Raw genomic sequence first — 21,040 nt, 5'->3', positions numbered from 1 at the left:
TTCCCAGCTTGTTGAGACCCTTTGAATTATTTTAATCAAATAGATTAAATACACACACGAAATCTAATTTTTAATACTAGCAACTTATAAAATCGAGTTTTGACACGAGTTCTCTTTAAATTTGAACTCACATAAAATTGAGATTGTTGGTGGCACCTAATAGGTGATGTACTTAAAACTCATTCTCTCTCTGTGTTGAACTATCGATCATCTTCCTTGCGCGGTCACTGCCAAGGAGAAATTTAATTTTGTAGACTTCAAAAATGGAGAAATATCTAGGCTAGATCCCTTAGTTGAAAAATATATAAATTTGGACTTTTGACCCAAAATAAGAAAAAAAAATGCCCCTCAAATCAAATAAATTAATCTCAAACCTCTTTTTTCATTTGACTCTCACTCTCTCTCCTCACACCCGATTTCGACGAGATACGACGAAATCCGACTAGTGGCGATTTCGACAACCTATGGTGGACAAGTTTTGTATATGTTGTTACGCTGTTTTGTTGGCTTTATTTTTTAGTGCAAGTGGTATGGAAAGATGTTGGGTGTTATGTTTCATCTTCTGGATTGACATCTTTCCTCATGTGTGCAGACAGTATTTCAGGCAAGTTTCCTGTTTCGTCAGTTTGCTTCGCTGACGACTTTTTGCAGAGTTATTGCCTTGCTGCTGTCTTCATTACAAGATATCTGCCTCGCTGGAGCCTTCATTGCAAGATATCCTCCGCTGCTATCTTCATTGCACGAATATTCTTTTTGATGGAGTCTTTACTTTGTGATATTCGTTTGAGGCCGGGTAAGGAAACCCGAGATATCTTCCAGGATTTTCCAGCTGCTATAAAAGCCATGCGCTCTCCCTTAGCAGCTTCGACACTTTCGATCAAACACTCAGAGCTCTTAGACGTGCAAGACCGGCGGACTGGGAGGCTGTGTGTTTTGGTTTTAAGTGGTGTATTCTCTCAAACACTATTCCACAGATTGAGTGTATGTGAGAGTTGGGTTCTTGTGCTTTTCGTGATTGAAGGTTCACGTACAACTGACGACTGAAGGTCATCCGAGCCAGGAGGTTGCTCGAAGAGTGGAATTGAGACGGAGCTCAAATTCAGGGGGAGTCCCTGTCTAGGTGATCACTGGTAGTAATAGTCTCTAGGTTTTATTGATTTGTTGATTGTAATCAGATATAAACCTTGTGTGTACTATTGACTACAAGATAGTGAAAATCCTTTCCACTGGCAGCGTGCCCCCAGATGTAGGTGTGATTCACCGAACTGGGTAACCATATCCTGTGTACTTTGTTTTCTGCACTTTTTGTTGTTTATCCATATCTGTGTTCAAGCAAGTTGTCGGACACATTGTCAACGCATTGTGTGCAACATCTTGCCGTTGCAACTAATCAGAATTTTCAGTATAAATTTGACCTTCACCACTCAAAATACCCAAAAACCTATGCATTTCATCGTAAGTCATTGGAAATTATCATAAATTATCCATATAAAAAATTCACTTTGCGTAATAGATTTTTCTGTCACTCAAAATAAATTTCTGTCGCGCAAAGTCTTCATACTCAAAATACCAAAAAAACTACAAATCTCATCGTAAATCATTGGAAATAATAGAAAATTATAGTAAATCATAGAAAATGATTGAAAATCATCGTAAGCCATCGTAAATTATCTTAATTCAACATGAATTTCATCGTAAAAATGGTTAAATTTCATCATAATCTATCTTATTTCATCGTAGATTACGTGAAATTTCAGATTTCTCACTAACTTATAGAGAAATGTATCACTAAATCGAAATTCACCATTATTCAGCGAAATCCACAAATGGAGAGAAGATTAGAGGGCTCTTTGAGAGAGAGAGAGAGAGAGAGAGAGAGAGAGAGAGAGAGAATATATGGAATGAGGAAAATTAGAGAGATAATGAGAGAAAGAGGGTTAAATGGTATTTTTGTCCGATTTTGGATCAAAAGTCCAATTTCAAATATTTTTAACTAATGGGTCTAAGCTTAATATTTTTCCAATTTTGAAGTTTACAAAATGAAATTTCTCCTACCAGGACTCCTGTTCCATATTCTATAATTTATTTGACCTTGAAACTAATAATTTTATTATTTATGTGCCTTTTTTTACAGCGCCTTGAAATATTTCTCTATGAAGTCATGCAAACTTGGAGATCCCTTTGTTTCCTTTCAATAAATAAATTTTTGTGTATGGTTTAATTAGCTCATGATATTCACTTCTCTTGTGCAAATTTATTCGATAAATATAAAAATATAGATATAAAATATTTTCACAAATTATTATAAAGATATATTTGTCTTTTTTTTTCTCTACCATAAATAATACTTTTATCATGTAAAATCAAACATAATATTGCAATATTCACAGAAATCTTGTTAAAAAGTAAATTTAATAACCTAACATAATAATTTTGTATTCGTGATTATTTTAATAAAATTTTCACGAATGTGAAATACACATTGTAAAGATTTAATTGATTATGTATACACATATATATACAGTTTTTTTTTTTTTAAAATAAAAGATTTAACTTATCAACTTCTATAATCTAATCGGTAAGTTTTTGAATTAGATATGCTTCTCCTCGGGTGAGAAGAGTTAAGAGACGAGGTGAATCATTCGTGATTACTTAGATAGATTGAGGTGTATTTGATTGATGTAATTGCTTTAGGTTCGTTCTTGATATTTCAAGGAATTATAAGGGTATCCTTGAAAATTATCTGACTTGCCTCGCAGTGGAGTGAGTGAATCATCTTTTCGCTGTAAGTGGCGGACCCAGAATCCCTTCTTTTTTAGGGGGGCCAAAAAACAATTTTGGCTGTAAATAAAAAACAAAATTTGGCTGAAAATTATTCTACCTGGGTCCGCCCACTCACTCCACTGTTCTTTTCTTTATTCGTCTTCACACTCGTCAGTTTTACACCTTTATCTAATTGACCATTTTATCGCTGTTAATCGACCATTTTCAGGCCCGGCAAATAGAACCGTTAAGCCAACGGTCATGGCTTCTTCTCCGACACAAGCTCAACCGTACTCTCAGCGACTCGCTGACGACCTCTGTTTTCACTGCCGTATCCGAGGTCACTGGGCTATCGATTGCCCTCTCAAATCCCCACAAAAAATCCAATCTCAATCTCCGAATCCCAAAGCTTCTTCTTCTTCTTCGCCTTCGTCTGTGGAAAGGATTTCGAAATCCCCCTTATTTCCGTGCCCTAAAGGTCACGGCACGTGCTTGATCAGAACCTCCAAAACGGAGAAGAACCCTGGAAGATCGTTCTACACTTGCAATTTCACTTCCTCTCCCAACGTAAGTGTTGGTTAGCGTTCCTGTTCAAGCGATTTCGATATTGATTGGTTTATTTTCATTTTTGACTCGTGTATGATTTTGACAGGGTAAATGTGAGTTCTTCAAATGGTGCGATCAAGTGAAGGGGTTTGAGATACAGAGTGGTAGTAACGTTAAGAGAGATCGAAGTGAGGACTATCCTAATTGTGGCTGTGGTGCTGGCAAATGCAAAGTTGCAAGAGAGAAGGGTTTTGACTTCTATATTTGTTCTATCACTAAGGTAAAATCCTATGCTTGCTTGCTTCTTTTTTTTTTTTTTTTTTTTTTTTTTGTGCGCAGTAACATTGGAGCTCGAGTGCTTTATTTATATGCTTATAATAACAAAAGCCGTTTTGGTGCTTTGCGAGTTTATTATTTTACCAAACTTAGTATAAAGTTTTGGTCTTTACAAACAAAATTTGGGTGACAAAGCCTTCATTTTCTATCTGATTTGAGTAATTTCTTGTTTATAGCTATAATGGAGTAAGAACCAAGGAGAGGGAATACAGGAAAAAATAAAATAAAATTGAGCTCGTGGACATTTTAGGAAATTGACTTTCCAAGAATTCTGATTTTTTTTATTTATTTTTATTTTGGCCTAGGGACACGGAGCTTGTAGTTTCCGCAAACGGGTTGACGGTGCAACGGACGTCATTTCCGGCGATAACGATGGAAACCAAGCAACCAATAATAATCCGAGTCTGAAGAGGACAAAGCTCGTCTCACCGGTCGCGGACAATCCCGTACCCGTGGCAGATGAAATCGCCGTGCGCAGCGATGATTCAGACGATATCCTGGATTTGTCGGCAATTCACGAGCTGGCTCAGAGTGATAGAGAGCAAGAGCTCGAGGGCTTCAGGACTGAGAAAGAGCTTCAAATCTCTCGTTCTCTACCCGATCTCGTTCAGCACAGACAGACCAAGTTTTTGAGACATATGTCTCTCGCCGAAGACGAAACTGCCACTGGTATAAATAACTTCCCCGGAGATTTACTTCCATTTTTTTTTTGTTCTGTGATTGATTCGTTTGATCCGGTCAGGTCTCTTTGGAGGGAAAGATCTCTGCCGAGAGTTTATCGGCTCCCTGATCACTGGTTGGCTGGGGAGGCTTTTATACGAGTCTCATCCCTCTAGAAGAGGCCTAACAATGCCTCAAACAAAACCTATCTTCTGCTGTAAGTTTCACTCTCTCCAATATTCCTTTTTCTTTCTTTCACCTTCGGATTTCATCCCCCCGATTTTGACCTAGCAGGCGTTTTCCCGTCTTTCAATCCCATTCACGTCCCGAAGAGCCAAAACAAATACGACCTGAGTCTCACTCCGAACCAGGATCCACAGTCGGGCGTTCTGTTGGAGCTCTCGAGCATCCAGAGCGTTCCGGGCATTCGGCGAGGGAGAGACTTCACGAGCCAGATCTCGAGGTCCCTCGTCGAAGCCGGTCTCCTCGTCCAGAAGCAGCTTCTAGCGATCCTTGAGTCCACCGAGCCGTCGAGCCACGGTTCGATGGAAGAGGCCGCGGAAAAGACGTTCTCGCTCCTGAACCTCCTCTCGGTCGACCACGCTCTATTCTTCGAGCGCGTCAGGGAGTTCATCGCGCTCTCTCGCTCCGTGGCCGAGATCGAGACCGGAATCCGTTCCTCGGAGGAAGAGATCGCGAGGCGGTTCGACGGCGAGCGAGCCAAGCTCGAGGACGTCTCGAGAATCCGGTCCGAGACGGAAGAGGCGGTCGCGGCGTCCGATAGCCGGCTGAGGTTTCTTGCGGGGGAAGCTTCGCTGATGGAGGAGAAGCTGCTTCAAATTCGGAACTGGGTGAGAGAGTGCGAGACCGAGAACGCGGAGCTGAGGGGCCGCGCCAGAGAGGTTTCGGAGGAGATGGCTGAGTCGGAGACGAGGCTCAGGGAGGCCGAGGCGGCCGCGAAGAGGCTTCAGGAGGAGAGAGAAGCCGAGCATAGAGCTGCAATGGAAGCGCTGGAATTGGCCAAGGCTCGTCTTCAACACACGGTTATCATGGTTTGAGTTAAGGAATGCTTGTTATTATGTTTATGCTATGAACTCTCTAATTATAAATATTAAATAATAGATGTATATAATGTGATTAGATAAGGACGGTTGCGAACGCGTAGCTGATGGTTTAATATTAGTACCGGCCTTCGATGTGAATGTCCACGAAAATTTTATAACGCCAGTTCTTGTTTTTTGCTGATTTTTTTTTTGAAAATTTTGTCAACTATAGAAATTCCCGTAGATTTTGCTGGAATTGCAACCAATTTATCTTGTTCACAGCAAAACGAATTAAACGCCATTTCCACTGCGAAACTCGGGGATTTTTCAATCCTTAGTGCTAATATCATTGTAGCTACTGCAGTGGGCACATTGGTATTATTAAAATAAAGTGTATCATCAGTGACACAATTTGCCATAAAACTCGAAAACAAAAAAGTGTACCGAGTGACAGAACAGTCACCGATGAACTATCATCAGTGGTTTCAGTCTTCCATGTCGAACATCATCCAAATCTCGTTGACTCTGCCCTCGAACTCGAAGGGCGAGTTGTACTGAGCCACGGAGTAGAGCGAAGCACCGTCTTTCCCGCGGCTCTCTGCAATGGCGTCGGACCATGTGGTCCCCGCCAGGCTGGCCTGCAGCGCCGCGGCTTCGACTCCGATGCCGTAGTCGTCAGCGAAGCCGCCGAACTGTCTGACGGCCATGTATTTGGGCTTCCACTTCTGGATGACGAGGCCCGTTGCGGATGGCGGGTCGGGCTGGTTCTTCTTCGGGACGTAGAAGCTCACCACGAACGACGACTTGCAGAACGGCCCGTCGCTCGGGGACACCTCTGTCATCACCGGACCCGTCATCTCGATCGTCTCTTTCTTGCTGTTCTCTCCTTGGATGTAGTTGAATAGCCTGTGCCAACAAGTACATGGATGATAAGAACTTTATTTTGAGTTCTATAGTTGCATAGCCATATAGAAACTTTATGTTTGCATAATAGCCGTCTCGTCTAGTAAATTAGCCACTGATTCTATTAACTACAATTAAATTGACAATTTTGTCCAAATAATTCTTGCCTATTAATTGAGATATTTGAACAAAATTGTCAATTTAATTACAATTAATAGAATTAGTGGTTAATTAAATATAATTATTAATACGTTGGATACTTAGCAAATAATAAGTTTGATGTGGCTTAATTGCTTATAAATTTTTTCTATTTTTGTTTTAAGTTAATTTTTCAATTAAAATAATCCTTGAACAGTAATATTTTAATTCTTTTTCTAAACAAGTATTAATTACTTAATTTTTTTTGTTAATGAAATCTTAAACATAAGGAACTTCCATATATATTTGTAAACTTAATGAGCTTGTCAATTTTATAAGCAAGAAATACTAATGAATTTGTAATCTAGCCACTCATGCACTAAATAAAAGAAATTATTTTAGAATCTTAGAGCAAGATTGTGTGTATTTGTAATACATTTTGAAATCAGAAATGAGATATTTTAGTTTGTAAGAAGTTTGACACCAGCAAAATTTATTTAAAGACTAAATTGACACTGCACTAAGAGCATCTTTAATGGTTTGTAACTTAACAAATGTGAGGACTTGCTAGCAATTAACAAAAGTTGTAAGCTAGTTGCTTACCATTATTTTGCACTTTATCTCTTAGCTTAACTAAGCAACTTTGCTTAACTAAACTACTAGCTTAGCAAATTAAATGGACCAATTTTTTATTTTTTTTATTTAATAAGTGAGAATTGAATATAAAATAATAATAAATTATTAATTATTGATATGTGGGATAAAATTAAGCTAAGAGAGTGATTTAGCTTACAAAATAAAAAACAAATTTGCTTAAATTAGTTGTAGTTTAAATTAGTTATGTGGTAAGTTAAGCAAATATGGTATTTGCTTACCATTAAAAGATGCTCTAAAAAGCCTATTTCTTATTAAGATACATAAATGAGGATTTGTAGAGAAACCTAATTTAGTCGGACTCATACATGAGTCGCATAACCATTAGCAAATTGTTATCTCAACGGTTTCTTGGATATTTTCTTTTCTAGCTGGAATAAATGAGTGAGAATATATCAGCTGTGAGAAGAACTTACTTGAAGAATCCAGTTCTCGTGGCCTCAACCAAAGAGATGTCTTCAATGGGTAAAGTTGAGGCCCACATAGAAGAGTCGTACCGACGAATCTCGAAGCCATCGCCGGCGTGAATCGTCTCGAAGCTCGGACACTCTATTCGCTTACACGTCGGTGGAAATATCGCCAAACCTCCATGACTGCCTTGTTTAATATGTTGTTGTGTTGTTGGCCACAGGTGATCAGAGCCAAAGCTCGAGAGCAGAGTCGCCATTAATGAGAGCCTAAACACGCTTGAAGAAGCCATTTTGCTCTCTCTTTCTTCCTAGTTTGAGAATTGAGATACGATTTGGTTGGTGAGTGTATTTAATGTGATAAAGAGATTGAATGAGGGCGTTTGTATGTGTGTTATGCTGTTGTCCGCACAAATGTGTGGACTGAATTTGGCTTGGATGAGATGAAACCAGAATTACTAACAAAAGTTTGGAAAGTTCATGTTAGGATTTTCAATCCCTAATTTAATCCTAATTCAAGATAACCAAAACTAAAGATCTTAATAGCGGAAGCGTACCTGAATCTCATAGATTGAAAATACCAAAGGTGATGGTCTTTCAATTGCAGTTTGCCTAAGAGTCTGGAGTATTTTTATTGATGCGGATACAAGAAAAGATCGTACGTTATGCAATTAAGGGACTTACCCTGTTATTAATAACTGTTAGACATTTACTAATAACTATTGCTTATTTCTAATTTGGCCCCTCATCAAATTAGATTAGCATTTATGGTAACCACATAATAACTTCATGACAAATATGTCTTTAAGTCACAAACTTTATTCTAAATTAGACCACATCAATTTTGACTTAATTAATAATGACCCAACACATTTATTTAATGACATTAGTAGTCCCAAAATTATTATAACAATCTCTCACTGGACTACATATGTATAAAATAAATGTGTCAACCTTAGCGCGCAGAAAATGTTTGTCATTATCATGGTGTGACATATTACAATCTCGTCCATCAATTACATCAATATAGGATCAAAGTTGTTTTCGTTGTATCAATCACAACTAAACACGTCAGTGGTCACATACATCAATATAATCAAATGACATAGATCAATCATGAATACGTGGTAGATAAAAATTATATGCAATGTGATCTATTCATATCAATTTTATCAGATCTACTTCAAGGAGATCAAGTTATATCCTGAATATGCAAAGTGTCATAAACTAATACCATAAATCTGATCAGAAACAATAAATATGTGTGTTTACAAACAACCCAAGCGAACATAAAGCACACAACATAAATAAAACAAATAAACAAACTCCCACCGAATCTAGATATCCTGAAGCTCTGCAACACCCATATGAGAAGTGTGTTCGTGAAAGACCTTCGGTGGTAGACCCTTTGTAAGAGGTTCCGCTATCATGGAGTTTGTTCCTAAATGCTCTATGTAAATCTGTCCACTTTGTACTCTTTCCTTAACAACTAAGAACTTGATGTCGATATGTTTCGACTTCGTCGAGCTCCTGTTGTTGTTGGAATACATTACGGCTGATTTATTATCACAATATAACTTAAGCGGCCTTTCAATTCCTTCCACAATACGTAGCCCCGTGACAAAATTCCTCAACCATATACCATGGTTGGATGCCTCATAACATGCTACGAATTCTGCTGCCATGGTGGATGAAGTTATAAGAGTCTGTTTTGCACTCTTCCATGATATAGCTCCACCACCCAACAAATAGACATAGCCTGATGTGGATCTCCTACTCTCTTGGCATCCCGCAAAATCGGAGTCAGAATAACCATTGATCTCCAAATGGCCTGACCTCCTATATGTGAGCATGTGATCTTTTGTTCTTTTCAAGTACCTCATGACTCGTTTGGCTGCTTTCCAATGATCCATACTTGGATTGCTTAAGTATCTGCCTAAAACTCTAACAATATACGCAATATCCGGACGCGTACAAACCTGAGCATACATAAGACTCCCAATTGCCGAAGCATAAGGAATCTTTTCCATTGCTTGAATCTCAAGAATTCCTTTAGGACATTGATTGAGACTGAATTTGTCTCCTTTAGCGACAGGGGTGTCCCCTGGTTTACAATCATACATGCCAAATCTTTTGAGCACTTTATCGATGTAGCTCTTTTGTGATAATCCAAGTAAACCTCGAGAATGGTCTCGGTAAATCTGGATTCCTAATACGAAAGAGGCATAACCAAGATCTTTCATCTCAAAATGATTTGATAGAAATTTCTTGGTTTCATGCAACATGCATTTATCGTTAGTGACAAGTAGTATGTCATCGACATACAAAACCATGAACATATGTTTAGTTCCATTGACTTGTGATACACACAATCATCAACAACATTGCTCTCAAAACCATACGAGAGAATCACTTGATGAAATTTGTGGTACCATTGATGGGAAGCTTGCTTTAGTCTATAAATGGATTTTGTCAATTTGCAAACCATCTTCTTTGGGTCTCCCAACACAAAGTTTTCAGGTTGCACCATATAGATTGTTTCTTCAATGTCTCCATCGAGAAACGCCGTCTTGACATCCATTTGATGGAGTTCCATATCAAAATGTGCAACAAGTGCCATGATTGTCCGAAAAGAGTCCTTTGATGAAACTGGAGAAAAGGTCTCTTTAAAGTCAATCCCTTCCCTTTGAGTATAACCTTTTGCTACAATACGAGCCTTATACCTCTCCACATTACCCTTTTGATCGCTCAGGGTACCCAATAAAGTAGTTGCTTACTGTTTTGGGATCCAATTTCTTTTCACTCGGCCTATAAGGCCTTGCTTCAGCAGGACAACCCCAAATATGAAAAATGCCTTAAACTAGGCTTTCGTCCGGTCCAAAGCTCATAAGGTGTTTTGACAGCGGCTTTAGTTGGTACCCTATTTAAAATGTAGGCTGCGGTCTTGAGTGCCTCTCCCCAGAGTGATTCTAGTAAGGTTCTCTGGTAAGGTTGAATGACTAATCATACTCCTTACCATATCCATAAGAGTCCGGTTTCGTCTTTCAGCAACACCGTTCATTCTGGGCGACCCAGGCATAGTGTACCGTGGGATGATACCACACTCATCTAGGTATCTGGGAAAGGGTCCCAGACGTTGTTCATCTGAGCCGTCATATCTACCATAATACTCACCACCACAGTCAGATTTGACTTTCTTTATCCTTTTGTTGAGTTGGTTTTCAACTTCGGCTTTAAATGATTTGAACACGTCCAATACTTGGGACTTTTCATGAATAATAAAAATGTATGTATATCTTGAATAGTCGTCTATGAATGATACAAAATATTGTTGACCATTCCAAGAAGGTGTAGAAAATGGTCCACAAATGTCCGTATGTATCAACTCTAAGACGTCCGTTTCCCTCAATGCACCTATTTTCTTCTTTATAGTCTGCTTTCCTTTGATACATGCAACACATACATCAAAGTCTGAAAAATCAATTTGATCCAAAATTCCTTCGGAAACAAGCCTTTCGATTCTATTTCTAGAAATGTGACCTAATCGCTTGTGCCATAAAGAACTTGAATTCTCATTGCTTAATTTGCGCTTAGTACCACGTGATTCCACATTCAAGGTTTCATTATAAGAAGCAACAGTTTCAAGCATATAAAGATTGTCATAAATAAGAAGTGAACGGTCCCAACAACTTTAGAATTAATAGATAAACTGAACGCACTGTCTCGAAATGAACAACAATATCCTAATTTGTCCAAATAAGAAACAGAAACCAAATTCCGTCTAAACGACGGTACAACAAAAGTATCTATTAAATCCAAATAATAACCAGTACTTCATAACAATCTAAAATGCCCAATTGCTTCCACATCTACCGACTTGCCATCACCAACATATATGCGTCTCTCGGCATCACTTGGCCTTCGGTAGCTTAGGCAACCCTGCATCGAAACACTTATGTTAGAAGTAGCACCAGAATCTAACCACCAAGTGTTTCTAGGTACTGAAGCCAAATTAACCTCGGAACAGACTAAAGCAAGGAATGTACCTTTCTTCTGACGCCATATGCGATACTTAGAACATTCCTTCTTCTCGTGTCCATGCTTCTTGCAAAAGAAACAACCCTCTGGAAGCTCCTGTTGGGCTTGTTTCTTTAGTGCTGGACCTTTATCATTAGCAGCCTCAGTTTTCCTCTTGAGATTCTTACTTTTAGAGGTACTTGCCAAATGAGCACTTTCAGTCTTATCTTGCTTCAATCTTTCCTCCTCTTGAACACAAAATGAAATGAGCTCGTTAAGAGACCATTTCTCTTTCTGGCAGTTATAACTGACCTGAAATTGATTGAATTTAGGAGGGAGAGATATAAGGACCAAATGGACAAGCAAGTCATCCGATAACTCAAGTTTGAGTCCTTTAAGCTTTGAAGCAATATGAGACAATTCCATAATGTACTCCCTTATGTTTTCATTGCCCTTGAAATTCATTGAAATAAGCTTCTTTAAAAGAGTGCTCGTTTCAGCCTTATCGCTCTTTTCAAATCGCTTTTCGATTTCGGCAAGAAAATCTTTGGCATTGGTGATCTGTTTAGACACCGCACCCCTAAAAGCTTCAGGTATGCCGCGCTTGATGATCGTAAGACTCATTCGGTTAGAACGGTCCCACTTCTCATAGATCCGTCTATCATTGGCGGAACTAGCATCCGTAAGAGAAGCCGGTTTATCCATTCTAAGCGATAAGTCAAGATCCATGCAGCCAAGAACAATCATCATGTTCTCTGTTGTCGGCCCGTCCCGGGTCGACCACGTCCGGAGAAGCCCGGGGGAACCTCACCCGGCCGATGGCCGGGCCATGGCCGAAAGGCCCAAGGCCGGCCCGCTCAGCCGGGACTCGGCCAGCACCCGGGAAGCCAAGGGCGCCACGCTCGGCCAGCGCCCGGCCAGCGCTCGGCCGGCGCTCGGGAGGCCGAGTACTCCTCGCTCGCCCGGCGCCCGGGAGGTCGAGGCTCGCCCCACTCGACCTCCACTCGGCCAACGCTCGGTCGGCGCCCGGGAGGTCGGGGGTGCTCTACTCGGCCGATGCTTGGAAGGCTGGGGCTTGCTCTTCTCGACCTCCACTCGGCCAATGCTCAGCCGGTGCCCGGGAGGTCGAGGGCGTTCTACCCGGCCGATGCTTGGAAGGCCGAGGCTCGACCTCCACTCGTCCTCCACTCGGCTAATGCTCGGCCGATGCTTGGGAGGCCGAGGCTCGACCTCCACTAGTCCTCTACTCGGCCTCCACTCGGCCAATGCTCGGCCGATGCTTGGGAGGCCGAGGCTCGACCTCCACTCGTCCTCCACTCGGCCAATGCTCGACCGATGCTTGGGAGGCCGAGGCTCGACCTCCACTCGTCCTCCACTCGGCCAAGGGGTCTTCAAACCACCCCTTGGCCGTCTATAAATACAAGGGTCCCTCCCTTGATTCAGGTAATCCAAAATTGAGTACTGAAACGCTGCTGAACTCGTACCTCACTCGTTTCTCTCAAGCTTCGGCCCTCTAAACACTAAACCCTCTATATTCCACCTCAACCCTCATAATGTTGAGCATCGGAGAGGTAAATAGAGGCACCCCCTCTGTTTCCCCTTTGTAGTTCACGTGTTCTCTTTTCCGTTTAAGGTGTTTGGACGAACTCAAGGGACATTGACAGCTAAGGGACGACTTGGGATACCAAGTCCGACATGCTCGAGCCCGAACGCGACCACTTGGTCCGGCCTCGGGTCGAACCGTTTGGGGCTCCTAAATCGTTGTCCGAAAACGAGCGACAACATTTTGGCGCTAGATGGAGGGGACCTCCCGACCTCGTGGACACTCTCCCTTCCAATCCTTTTTCCTACAACCTTCACGACTCTTGAAAGATGAGTCAAATTCCTACTACTTCCGCAGGCACTCGGGCGACGGGCTCGAGATACGGCCTCAGAAGGCTCGCGCATCGCCTGGGAGGGCAGCCTCGTGACAACGAGAGCCAGCCCCAAGGCTCAGCGAATGACCCCGAGGCTGCGCTCCGAGAGGACACGGCTTGAAGGCTCACCGAGCTCCTAGACCGTCCCGGCGTTGATGGCTCGCTTATCGCCGACCTTCTCAGCTATGACGTCGAGGAAAGGACCGCCCAGGGCGACTCCGACCCCGACTATGAGGGGGAGTCAAGAACCGATGAAGCGACACCCAACCTCGTCCAATCCCGGTCCGAAAGGACAAAAGACGCCCCGGCCGGACCATCCCATCCGGCGCGACAACATGCACGGTCCCATTCTCGGGGGTTTCCCCCCCGTTTTCAAGAGGCGGCCGGACACGGCCTCTCGCCGGGGAGAGGGCCGCCCTCGGGGACGATGGGGCTGACAGCCGAAGCGCCCGTCGGATGATCCGGCCAAGGGCAACTTCGCCTCGCCAAGCGGAAACCTGAGGGAGCGTCTGACGGCGCAGAGAAACTCTCGAGGGGAGGATCTCCGCCAAAGGCTTAACTCCCAAAGGGATGCACTCCCCGCCACCGCTCTTGGCCGACCTCAGGCCAACGCCGGGTATCAAGCATCCAATGAGCGTCAACAGGAGACTTCCGCGGCCCCGGCGGTCAGCCCAGCCAACGGGCTTGACATGGTGACGATGATCCAAAGCCTTCAAAACCTGATCATCGAGATGAGGGAGTCGAGAAGGCAGAGGCCCTATGGAGGGATCGAGGATTCGTACTCTCCCTTCGCCGCTCAGATCCTCGCGCAACCATGCATGGGGAATTTCAAGCTACCGTCCATCTCGCCTTACGACGGACGGATAGACCCGAACTTCCACATCCAGCATTACGAGACATGGATGACGATGCAGGGACAGTCGGACGCCACCCTGTGTCAAGCCTTCAGCCTGACCCTCACTGGGTCGGGATTCGAATGGTTCTGGAGCCTAAGACCGGGGAGCATCTCGTCCTTCCGGGCCTTGCGAGAGGCCTTCCTTGCTCGATTCGCCACTCTCGTGGCACAAAAAAAGTCGAAAACTTACCTCCTGTCTATCTGGCAAGGAAGAGACGAGACCTTGAGGCAGTACTTAGCTCGCTTCGCCGAAGCTACAAGGTCGAAGGATTCGACAACAAGGACGCCATCAAGTCTATTGTTGGAAAGGTCCCACGACACATGGCGGAGCTGATGTCGAGAGCCCACACTTTCATGGGGATCGAGGACTACCTCGACGGTCGAGACGACCGGAAATCTGGAGGGCAGAGCGGTCGCCGTCGCGACGATCAGGACGGGGATCGCCCCGACCCTCGAAAGAGGAGGAACAAGGGAGGCCAGGCCCCTAACGGTCGCTCCCTCCCTGGGCCGAGACCCTCGCACATCGATAGCTTCCGAAAGTTGTCGGCATTCACCCCTCTGAACACTCCGCAAGAGCGGATCCTAGCTCTACACCGCGACAAGCTAGGAAGCCCCGCTCCTCTCACGAAGGATCCCGCGAAGCGGGATCGAAGTAAATTTTGTGAATACCATCAAGACCACGGGCACCTGACATCCGAATGTTACCAGCTCAAACGTCAGATCAAGCCCTCATTCAAGACGAGAAGCTGAATGAATACGTCCTTAGAATGATCGGGACCGCCGCGGCAAGCGGAGAACGCCCGCGGCAGGAAAGGAAAGGTCCGGCGACGGTAACCGTAACTGATCGGACGATGAATGAAGAACCGGAGAGCTCGAAAATGCACGTTGTGGGCTCAATCATGGGCGGACCAGAGTTCGGGGACTCGAGCACACAAAGAAAGAAGTACGTGCGGGAATTTTCCCAAGGGAAAATAGCGCACCATATCAACCACACGTATGAGGCTCCGCCTCCGACCCCGTTCGAATCCATGTTCTTCACCATCAGGAGGCGATGCGAGTGCTCCAAACGCACAATGACGCGATAGTCGTCTCGGCCCCGGTCGCTAACAATCTTGTCCCAATGATCCTGATCGACAACGGTGTTGGAATTGATCTAGTGTTAAGAAAAGATTTAACGCTTCGAGCAAGCGGCGGAATTTAAAAATTTTCTTTAGAACAAGTAAAACGATTTTACTAACCTAGACAAAGAGCAAGTACATGTAAATAATAAATTTACTTAACTTTTTAGAAGCTTGAACGTTGAGAAGCTTTTGGAAAGTTGCAACGTTCGTCTCCCCTTGCAGCACGTCTCTCTTCTTTCCTCGGGAACTCGAGCAACCACGAAAGTTTCTATCACAAGAATCACTCGAGAAAGAAAGGAATTAGTGTGTGGGCACTTTTAAACACGACGACTCGAGAACAAGTCTCAAAGTCGAAGAGCTAAAACACTAGGTCAAATGTGGACCTAGGTGCCAAAACAAAAACGAAAGAAAACTAGAGAGAGAGAGAGGAGAAGTCGGCCACCACAAGGTCTAGAGAGAGAAGCTCTCAATCTCTAACTTATGTGGAATGAGAAAACAATGAGAATGAGGCCTCTATTTATAAGGGAGGGATTACCTTCAACAAGGTAGTTTCCTCTTCTATAGAATATCGCATATTCATGAGCAAATATTGGCTTCCCTTTCTCTATCTTGGACGTGCAAGCTATAGGAGCAAGTCCTTGGATTTGTTTCCTCTTTTATCTTGCTTCTCCCTTGACCCATTTGGCCGAAATCCTCTTTCCTTGTATAGGAAATTTGTTTCCTCTTTTTCTTTTGGCAAATATCTTCATACATCAATGCACAAAATAAATTCCTCTTTCTCTCTAGGGTATGCACGAAATTGGCCTTCTAGAACATGCTTCTAGATGTTTCTTTATTTGTTCATGACAATATAAGAAAAGCCCATTAAGAATTTTCAAGTAAAATTCCATGAAATGAAATTAATCCTCAAGGCCCAAATTCTTTAATATGGCCAAGTGGTTTTTTAAATCATTTTTCATCATATGACATTGTCAAAAAATTTATTGACATTCATTTCGTCCGATGTCCTAAAAGACAAAAATACCCTTTAGACAATTTTCGTAAAACTTGTCTCGTTCTTGTTTTGACTTAGCTTCTAGTTTAACTATTCCTACTCGATATGATTTGTGACAGTGACCTCATGGATCCAAATAAACAAAGCTTGAGCTAAATACTTGGACTCAAAAGTTCACAAACCTTTTCCAAGTTTAGCTTAATGTCAACTGACTCCACTAAAGAGTTGATACTGAAAATCTCTCGGTTCAAATGAATTTATTTTCTACTCAAGAATTCAACCAAATTATGATGAGTGGATCCACTGAATATTATCTATGTTTACCCTTCATGAATATCATCCGCTAGTCAGGATTTACAAAATTACCATTTTACCCTTCTAGCTGTTATTTCCTCAACACCTTTGTCGCTTGCGAATAAGTTAGAAACAATGTACTGACGAGGAGCTAACAAGTCACATTGTTTCATCCAAAAGAGTCAGGACTCAATTTGGACACTGGCCAGTTCATTTATTCACATTCCAAGGAACAAAGCATGAGGTGATATACATTGCATTTCAGCAATCTTGTACATGAATTCCATATCTATGAGAACTTCACAAAGTTACTCATGACATCTTCATAACTTAGTACTTCACCAATAGGTCCTGTTCGGAATCACATAGTGAGTCCGAACTCTGACTTTCTCAAATAAGAATACGTAAGCTATGAAATGACATGTCTCATTTCAGGATTAAGGTAAGCATGATGCAATTCATACGTAGTGACTTCGAGACATAATAGGTTAAATGGTTTGTTCTTATTCTGTCTCTAGAAGTGCACTGGTCAATTCAGTACCTTCGGAAGATACCTAGACGAACTATAGAGGCTCCAACTCTCAATGCCCCATAACCAGACATCATAGATTCTCCTAACAATCGTACTGAGGTCAATAGTCCTTTGACCCTTAGATTGCGAATATATCGTTTTAAGCAAACTACAAAGAGTTTGTTCATGCAAATCTACATTTGTCTCTTCGTAAGTTGTTAAGTTTGTTTATGGACTAAAGACTAATGTTTTATCATAAAGCTTCAAACAGACAAGGAAGAATGAATGAACGTTTCAGCTTTTTATTAACGAATAAGAAATTACAAGCAAGAGTCTACGTGAGACTTTATTACATCAAATGTACAAGATAAAGACTACAACTCTTCTTGTGGGCGCCATTGACAACAAACGGCAGCTCTACCGACATCATCTTCAAGTCGGCTTTGGATAGGATGAAGCTGACCGGGTTGAGACCGACCCGATCTCGATCCCACTCTTCGGCTTCTCCGAGGAGAGGGTCATGACGGAGGGTACCATCGACCTCCCGTCATTCCTGGTTGTAGACCAGCCATCAGCATACAACATCATCATAGGCCGTCCGACTCTCAATCGGTTGATGGCCATAACTTCCATCTTCCACCTAATGATGAAATTCCCAACCGAGAAGGGAATCGTTATAATGTTGGGAGACCAATCAATGGCAAGAATGTGCTACATCCAAGGTGTGGATGGAAAGGGGAAGGGGAAGATGGTGAGCACCGTCTTCCAACTCGGAGACATATTCCCGTGCAAAATCGAGGAAGGAGGCACCTTCGGAAAATTGGACCAAAGGGACGATGTCGTGTTGTCAATGGTGCCCACAAGAAGAGTTGTAATCTTTATTTTGTACATTTGATGTAATAAAGTCTCATGAAGACTCTTGCTTGTAATTGCCTATTCATTCATTAATAAAGTTGAAACGTTTATTCATTCTTTCTTTGTTTGAAGCTTTATGATAAAACCTTTGTCTTTTAGTCCATAAACAAACTTAACAACTTACGAAGAGACAAATGTAGATTTGCATGAACAAACTCTTCGTAGTTTGCTTAAAACGATATATTCGCAATCTAAGGGTCAAAGAACTATTGACCTCAGTATGATTGTTAGAAGAATCTATGATGTCTGGTTATGAGGCATTGAGAGTTGGAGACTCTATAGTTCTTCTAGGTATCTTCCGAAGGTACTGAATTGACCAGTGCACTTCTAGAGACAAGATAAGAACAAACCATTTAACCTCTTATGTCTCGAAGTCACTATGTATGAATTGCATCATGCTTACCTTAATCCTGAAATGAGACATGCCATTTCACACCTTAGTATTCTCATTTGAGAAAGTCAGAGTTCGGACTCACTATGTGATTCCGAACATGGCCTATTGGTGAAGTACTAAGTTGTGAGTATGTCATGAGTAACTTTGTGAAGTTCTCATAGATATGGAATTCATGTACAAGATTGCTGAAATGCAATGTATGTCACCTCATGCTTTGTTCCTTGGAGTGTGAATAAATGAACTGACCAGTGTCCAAATTGAGTCCCGACTCTTTTGGATGAAACAATGTGACTTGTTAGCTCCTCGTCAATACATTGTTTCTAACTTATTCACAAGCGACAAAGGAGTTGAGGAAATAACAGCTAGAAGGGTAAAGTGGTAATTTAGTAAATCCCGACTAGCTGATGACATTCATGAAGGGTAGCATAGATAATATTCAGTGGATCCGCTCATTATAATTAGGTCGAATTCTTGAGTAGAAAACAAATTCATTTGAACCGAGAGATTTTCAGTGTCAGCTCTTTAGTGGAGTCAGTTGGAATTAAGCTAAACTTGGAAAAGGTTTGTGAACTTTTGAGTCCAAGTGTTTAGCTCAAGCTTTGTTCATTTGGGTCCATGAGGTCACTGTCACGAATCACATCGATAGGAATAGTTAAACTGGAAGCTAAGTCAAAACAAGAATGAAAATAGTTAAAAGGGTATTTTTGTCTTTTGAGACAAAGGATGAAATGAATGTCGATAAATTTTTTGACAAGTTCATTTGATGACTTAATGTCACTCGGCCATGACTTGATCATTGGGCCTCGTGAATTAATTTCATTTCATAAGAGTTTTATAGAAAATTCTTAATGGGCCTTTTTCATGTTCTCATGAATAAATGAAGAAGCTTCTAGAAGCTCCTTCTAGAGACATGTTGGGCGCGTACCCTATAGAGAAATAGGAGAGTTTATTTTGTGCATAAATGTATTTAGATACTTGCCAAAAGAAAAAGAGGAAACAAATTTGCATAAGGATGCATAAGGAACTTCGGCCATGTTGAGAGAAAAGGCAAGCCATGAACAAAATTGGAAACAAATCAAGGCTTCTAGAAGCCCTTGTTGGCCGAGTGTCTCAATAGGGAAAAGAGGAAATTGGCTCATGAATATGTGATATTCTATAGAAGAGGAAACTACCTTATTGAAAGTGAGACCTCTCCTATAAATAGGAGCCTCATTTCCTCACAATTCATTCATCCAAGTTTAAGAGATTTGAGAGACTCTCTCTCTAGAACTTGTGGCCGAAAATCCTCTCTCTCTCTCTCTCTAGTTTATTTTCGATTTTTTCTTGTCTTGGAACCTAGGTCCTCACTCGACCTAGTGTTTAGCTCTGCGACTTCAAGACTTGTTCTTAAGTCGTAGTGTTTAAAAGTGCCCACTCACTAATTCCTTTATTTCGAGTGATTTAGTGATAGAAACTTTCGTGGTTGCTCGAGGTGCCGAGGAAAGGAAGAGAGACGTGCTGCGAGGGGAGACGAGCGTTGCAGACTTTCCAAAAAGCTTCTTCAAAGTTCAAGCTTCAAGAAAGGTTAGTAAACTCTTAGCTCATATTGGTTTTTAATTACATGTACTTGCTTCTTTGTCTAGGTTAGTAAAAAACCGTTTTTACTTGTAAAAGAAAATTTTTAAAATTCCGCCGCTTACCGAAGCGTTAATTATTTTCTTAAACCCTAGATCGATTCCAACAAATGGTATCAGAACTATGGTCAAAGATATGCATGTACATGTTTTTAAAATTATGAGCTTGAAAATCGTTTTCGAAAGTTTACTAATTTTGTGACAAGTTAGAATTGTAATCTTAGTTTTTTTTTTAATTTATTGCTCTTGCCTTTAAATTAAAAAGCATGTTGATTTTCTATGAGTTTGGAATGTTTTTAAAACACATTAGAATCAGTTCTAAAAGTTTTTAATTTTTTATATTGAAAAACGTGTTTTAAAGGTTTGAGAAATTTCGGTAAATTTTGTGACTAGTTACCTTGTCTTTCTAGTTTCTTTTATTTACCGTATTCGTTTTATGCTTGTTGTTATTTATTTTATATCATGTTATTACCTTGCTAATAAAACACAAATAAAATCTTTAACAACCTTCATAAAACGTTCCGTTACACTCGATTCTTTTTCGCACCTAAAAAGGACCAAAGTTTTAATTATTTCTTTTTCTTCGAGCTGGAGTAAACCCGCATTAAAAGTGGCATAACTCTCTGCTCAAAAATTTAAATTTAATGATTTTTGAATCAAATTAAAGCTCTGTCTGTCCTCTGTCCAATGCCACCGGTTTCGGCTCAAAAGGACATCGGAGCCTCCAGATATGGCGATTTTACTCCGAGGTGCGCGACTGTTCCGAAACTCCAGTTTTTTAGAAATCCGGATTTTCAAACCCCACTACCATGAGTTATAGAACTCTAATGAGAAAATTTTCTTGAGCAAAAATGTTTTTCATATGATTATAAACATGATGTGTGAGATTAAATGTTTTGATTTTGAAAGTTTAATTGAAA

The 21,040-nt window shown here is 41.5% G+C and overlaps 3 protein-coding genes across 4 annotated transcripts; 1 reads left to right on the top strand and 2 right to left on the bottom strand.

Annotated features, from left to right (window-relative positions):
• Positions 1 to 2,880: 2,880 nt before the first annotated feature.
• Positions 2,881 to 5,550, top strand: LOC149401458 (uncharacterized). Of its 2 annotated transcripts, none has more exons than XM_089611746.1 (5): positions 2,881 to 3,330; positions 3,416 to 3,589; positions 3,951 to 4,159; positions 4,497 to 4,522; positions 4,600 to 5,550. In XM_089611746.1, exons 1-5 carry the CDS (start codon positions 3,025 to 3,027, stop codon positions 5,361 to 5,363), a joined length of 1,479 nt encoding a protein of 492 aa, XP_089467872.1. In that variant the 5' UTR covers positions 2,881 to 3,024; the 3' UTR covers positions 5,364 to 5,550. The 2 variants fall into 2 exon arrangements, with proteins under 2 accessions (XP_089467872.1, XP_089467871.1); XM_089611745.1 differs by having other exon boundaries at positions 2,882 to 3,330; positions 3,951 to 4,314; positions 4,388 to 4,522.
• Positions 5,551 to 5,697: 147 nt separating this feature from the next.
• On the bottom strand, positions 5,698 to 7,839 carry HBP1 (SOUL heme-binding family protein). The gene is made up of 2 exons (XM_089611747.1): positions 7,460 to 7,839; positions 5,698 to 6,254 (listed from the first exon to the last, which is right to left on the bottom strand). The coding sequence occupies exons 1-2, from the start codon at positions 7,741 to 7,743 to the stop codon at positions 5,834 to 5,836; spliced, it is 705 nt and encodes a 234-aa protein (XP_089467873.1). The 5' UTR covers positions 7,744 to 7,839; the 3' UTR covers positions 5,698 to 5,833.
• Positions 7,840 to 11,360: 3,521 nt separating this feature from the next.
• On the bottom strand, positions 11,361 to 12,211 carry LOC149401456 (uncharacterized). The gene is made up of 2 exons (XM_089613472.1): positions 11,497 to 12,211; positions 11,361 to 11,389 (listed from the first exon to the last, which is right to left on the bottom strand). The coding sequence occupies exons 1-2, from the start codon at positions 12,194 to 12,196 to the stop codon at positions 11,361 to 11,363; spliced, it is 729 nt and encodes a 242-aa protein (XP_089469598.1). The 5' UTR covers positions 12,197 to 12,211.
• Positions 12,212 to 21,040: the final 8,829 nt, after the last annotated feature.

Source organism: Urtica dioica, chromosome 4 (genome assembly GCF_054948205.1).
Source record: "Urtica dioica subsp. dioica isolate 48M chromosome 4, U.dioica_male_clone48M_v1_H2, whole genome shotgun sequence".
Lineage (NCBI taxonomy): Eukaryota > Viridiplantae > Streptophyta > Magnoliopsida > Rosales > Urticaceae > Urtica > Urtica dioica.
Note: the sequence above shows the minus strand (reverse complement) of the source record. Positions and strands in the feature narration are given on the sequence as shown.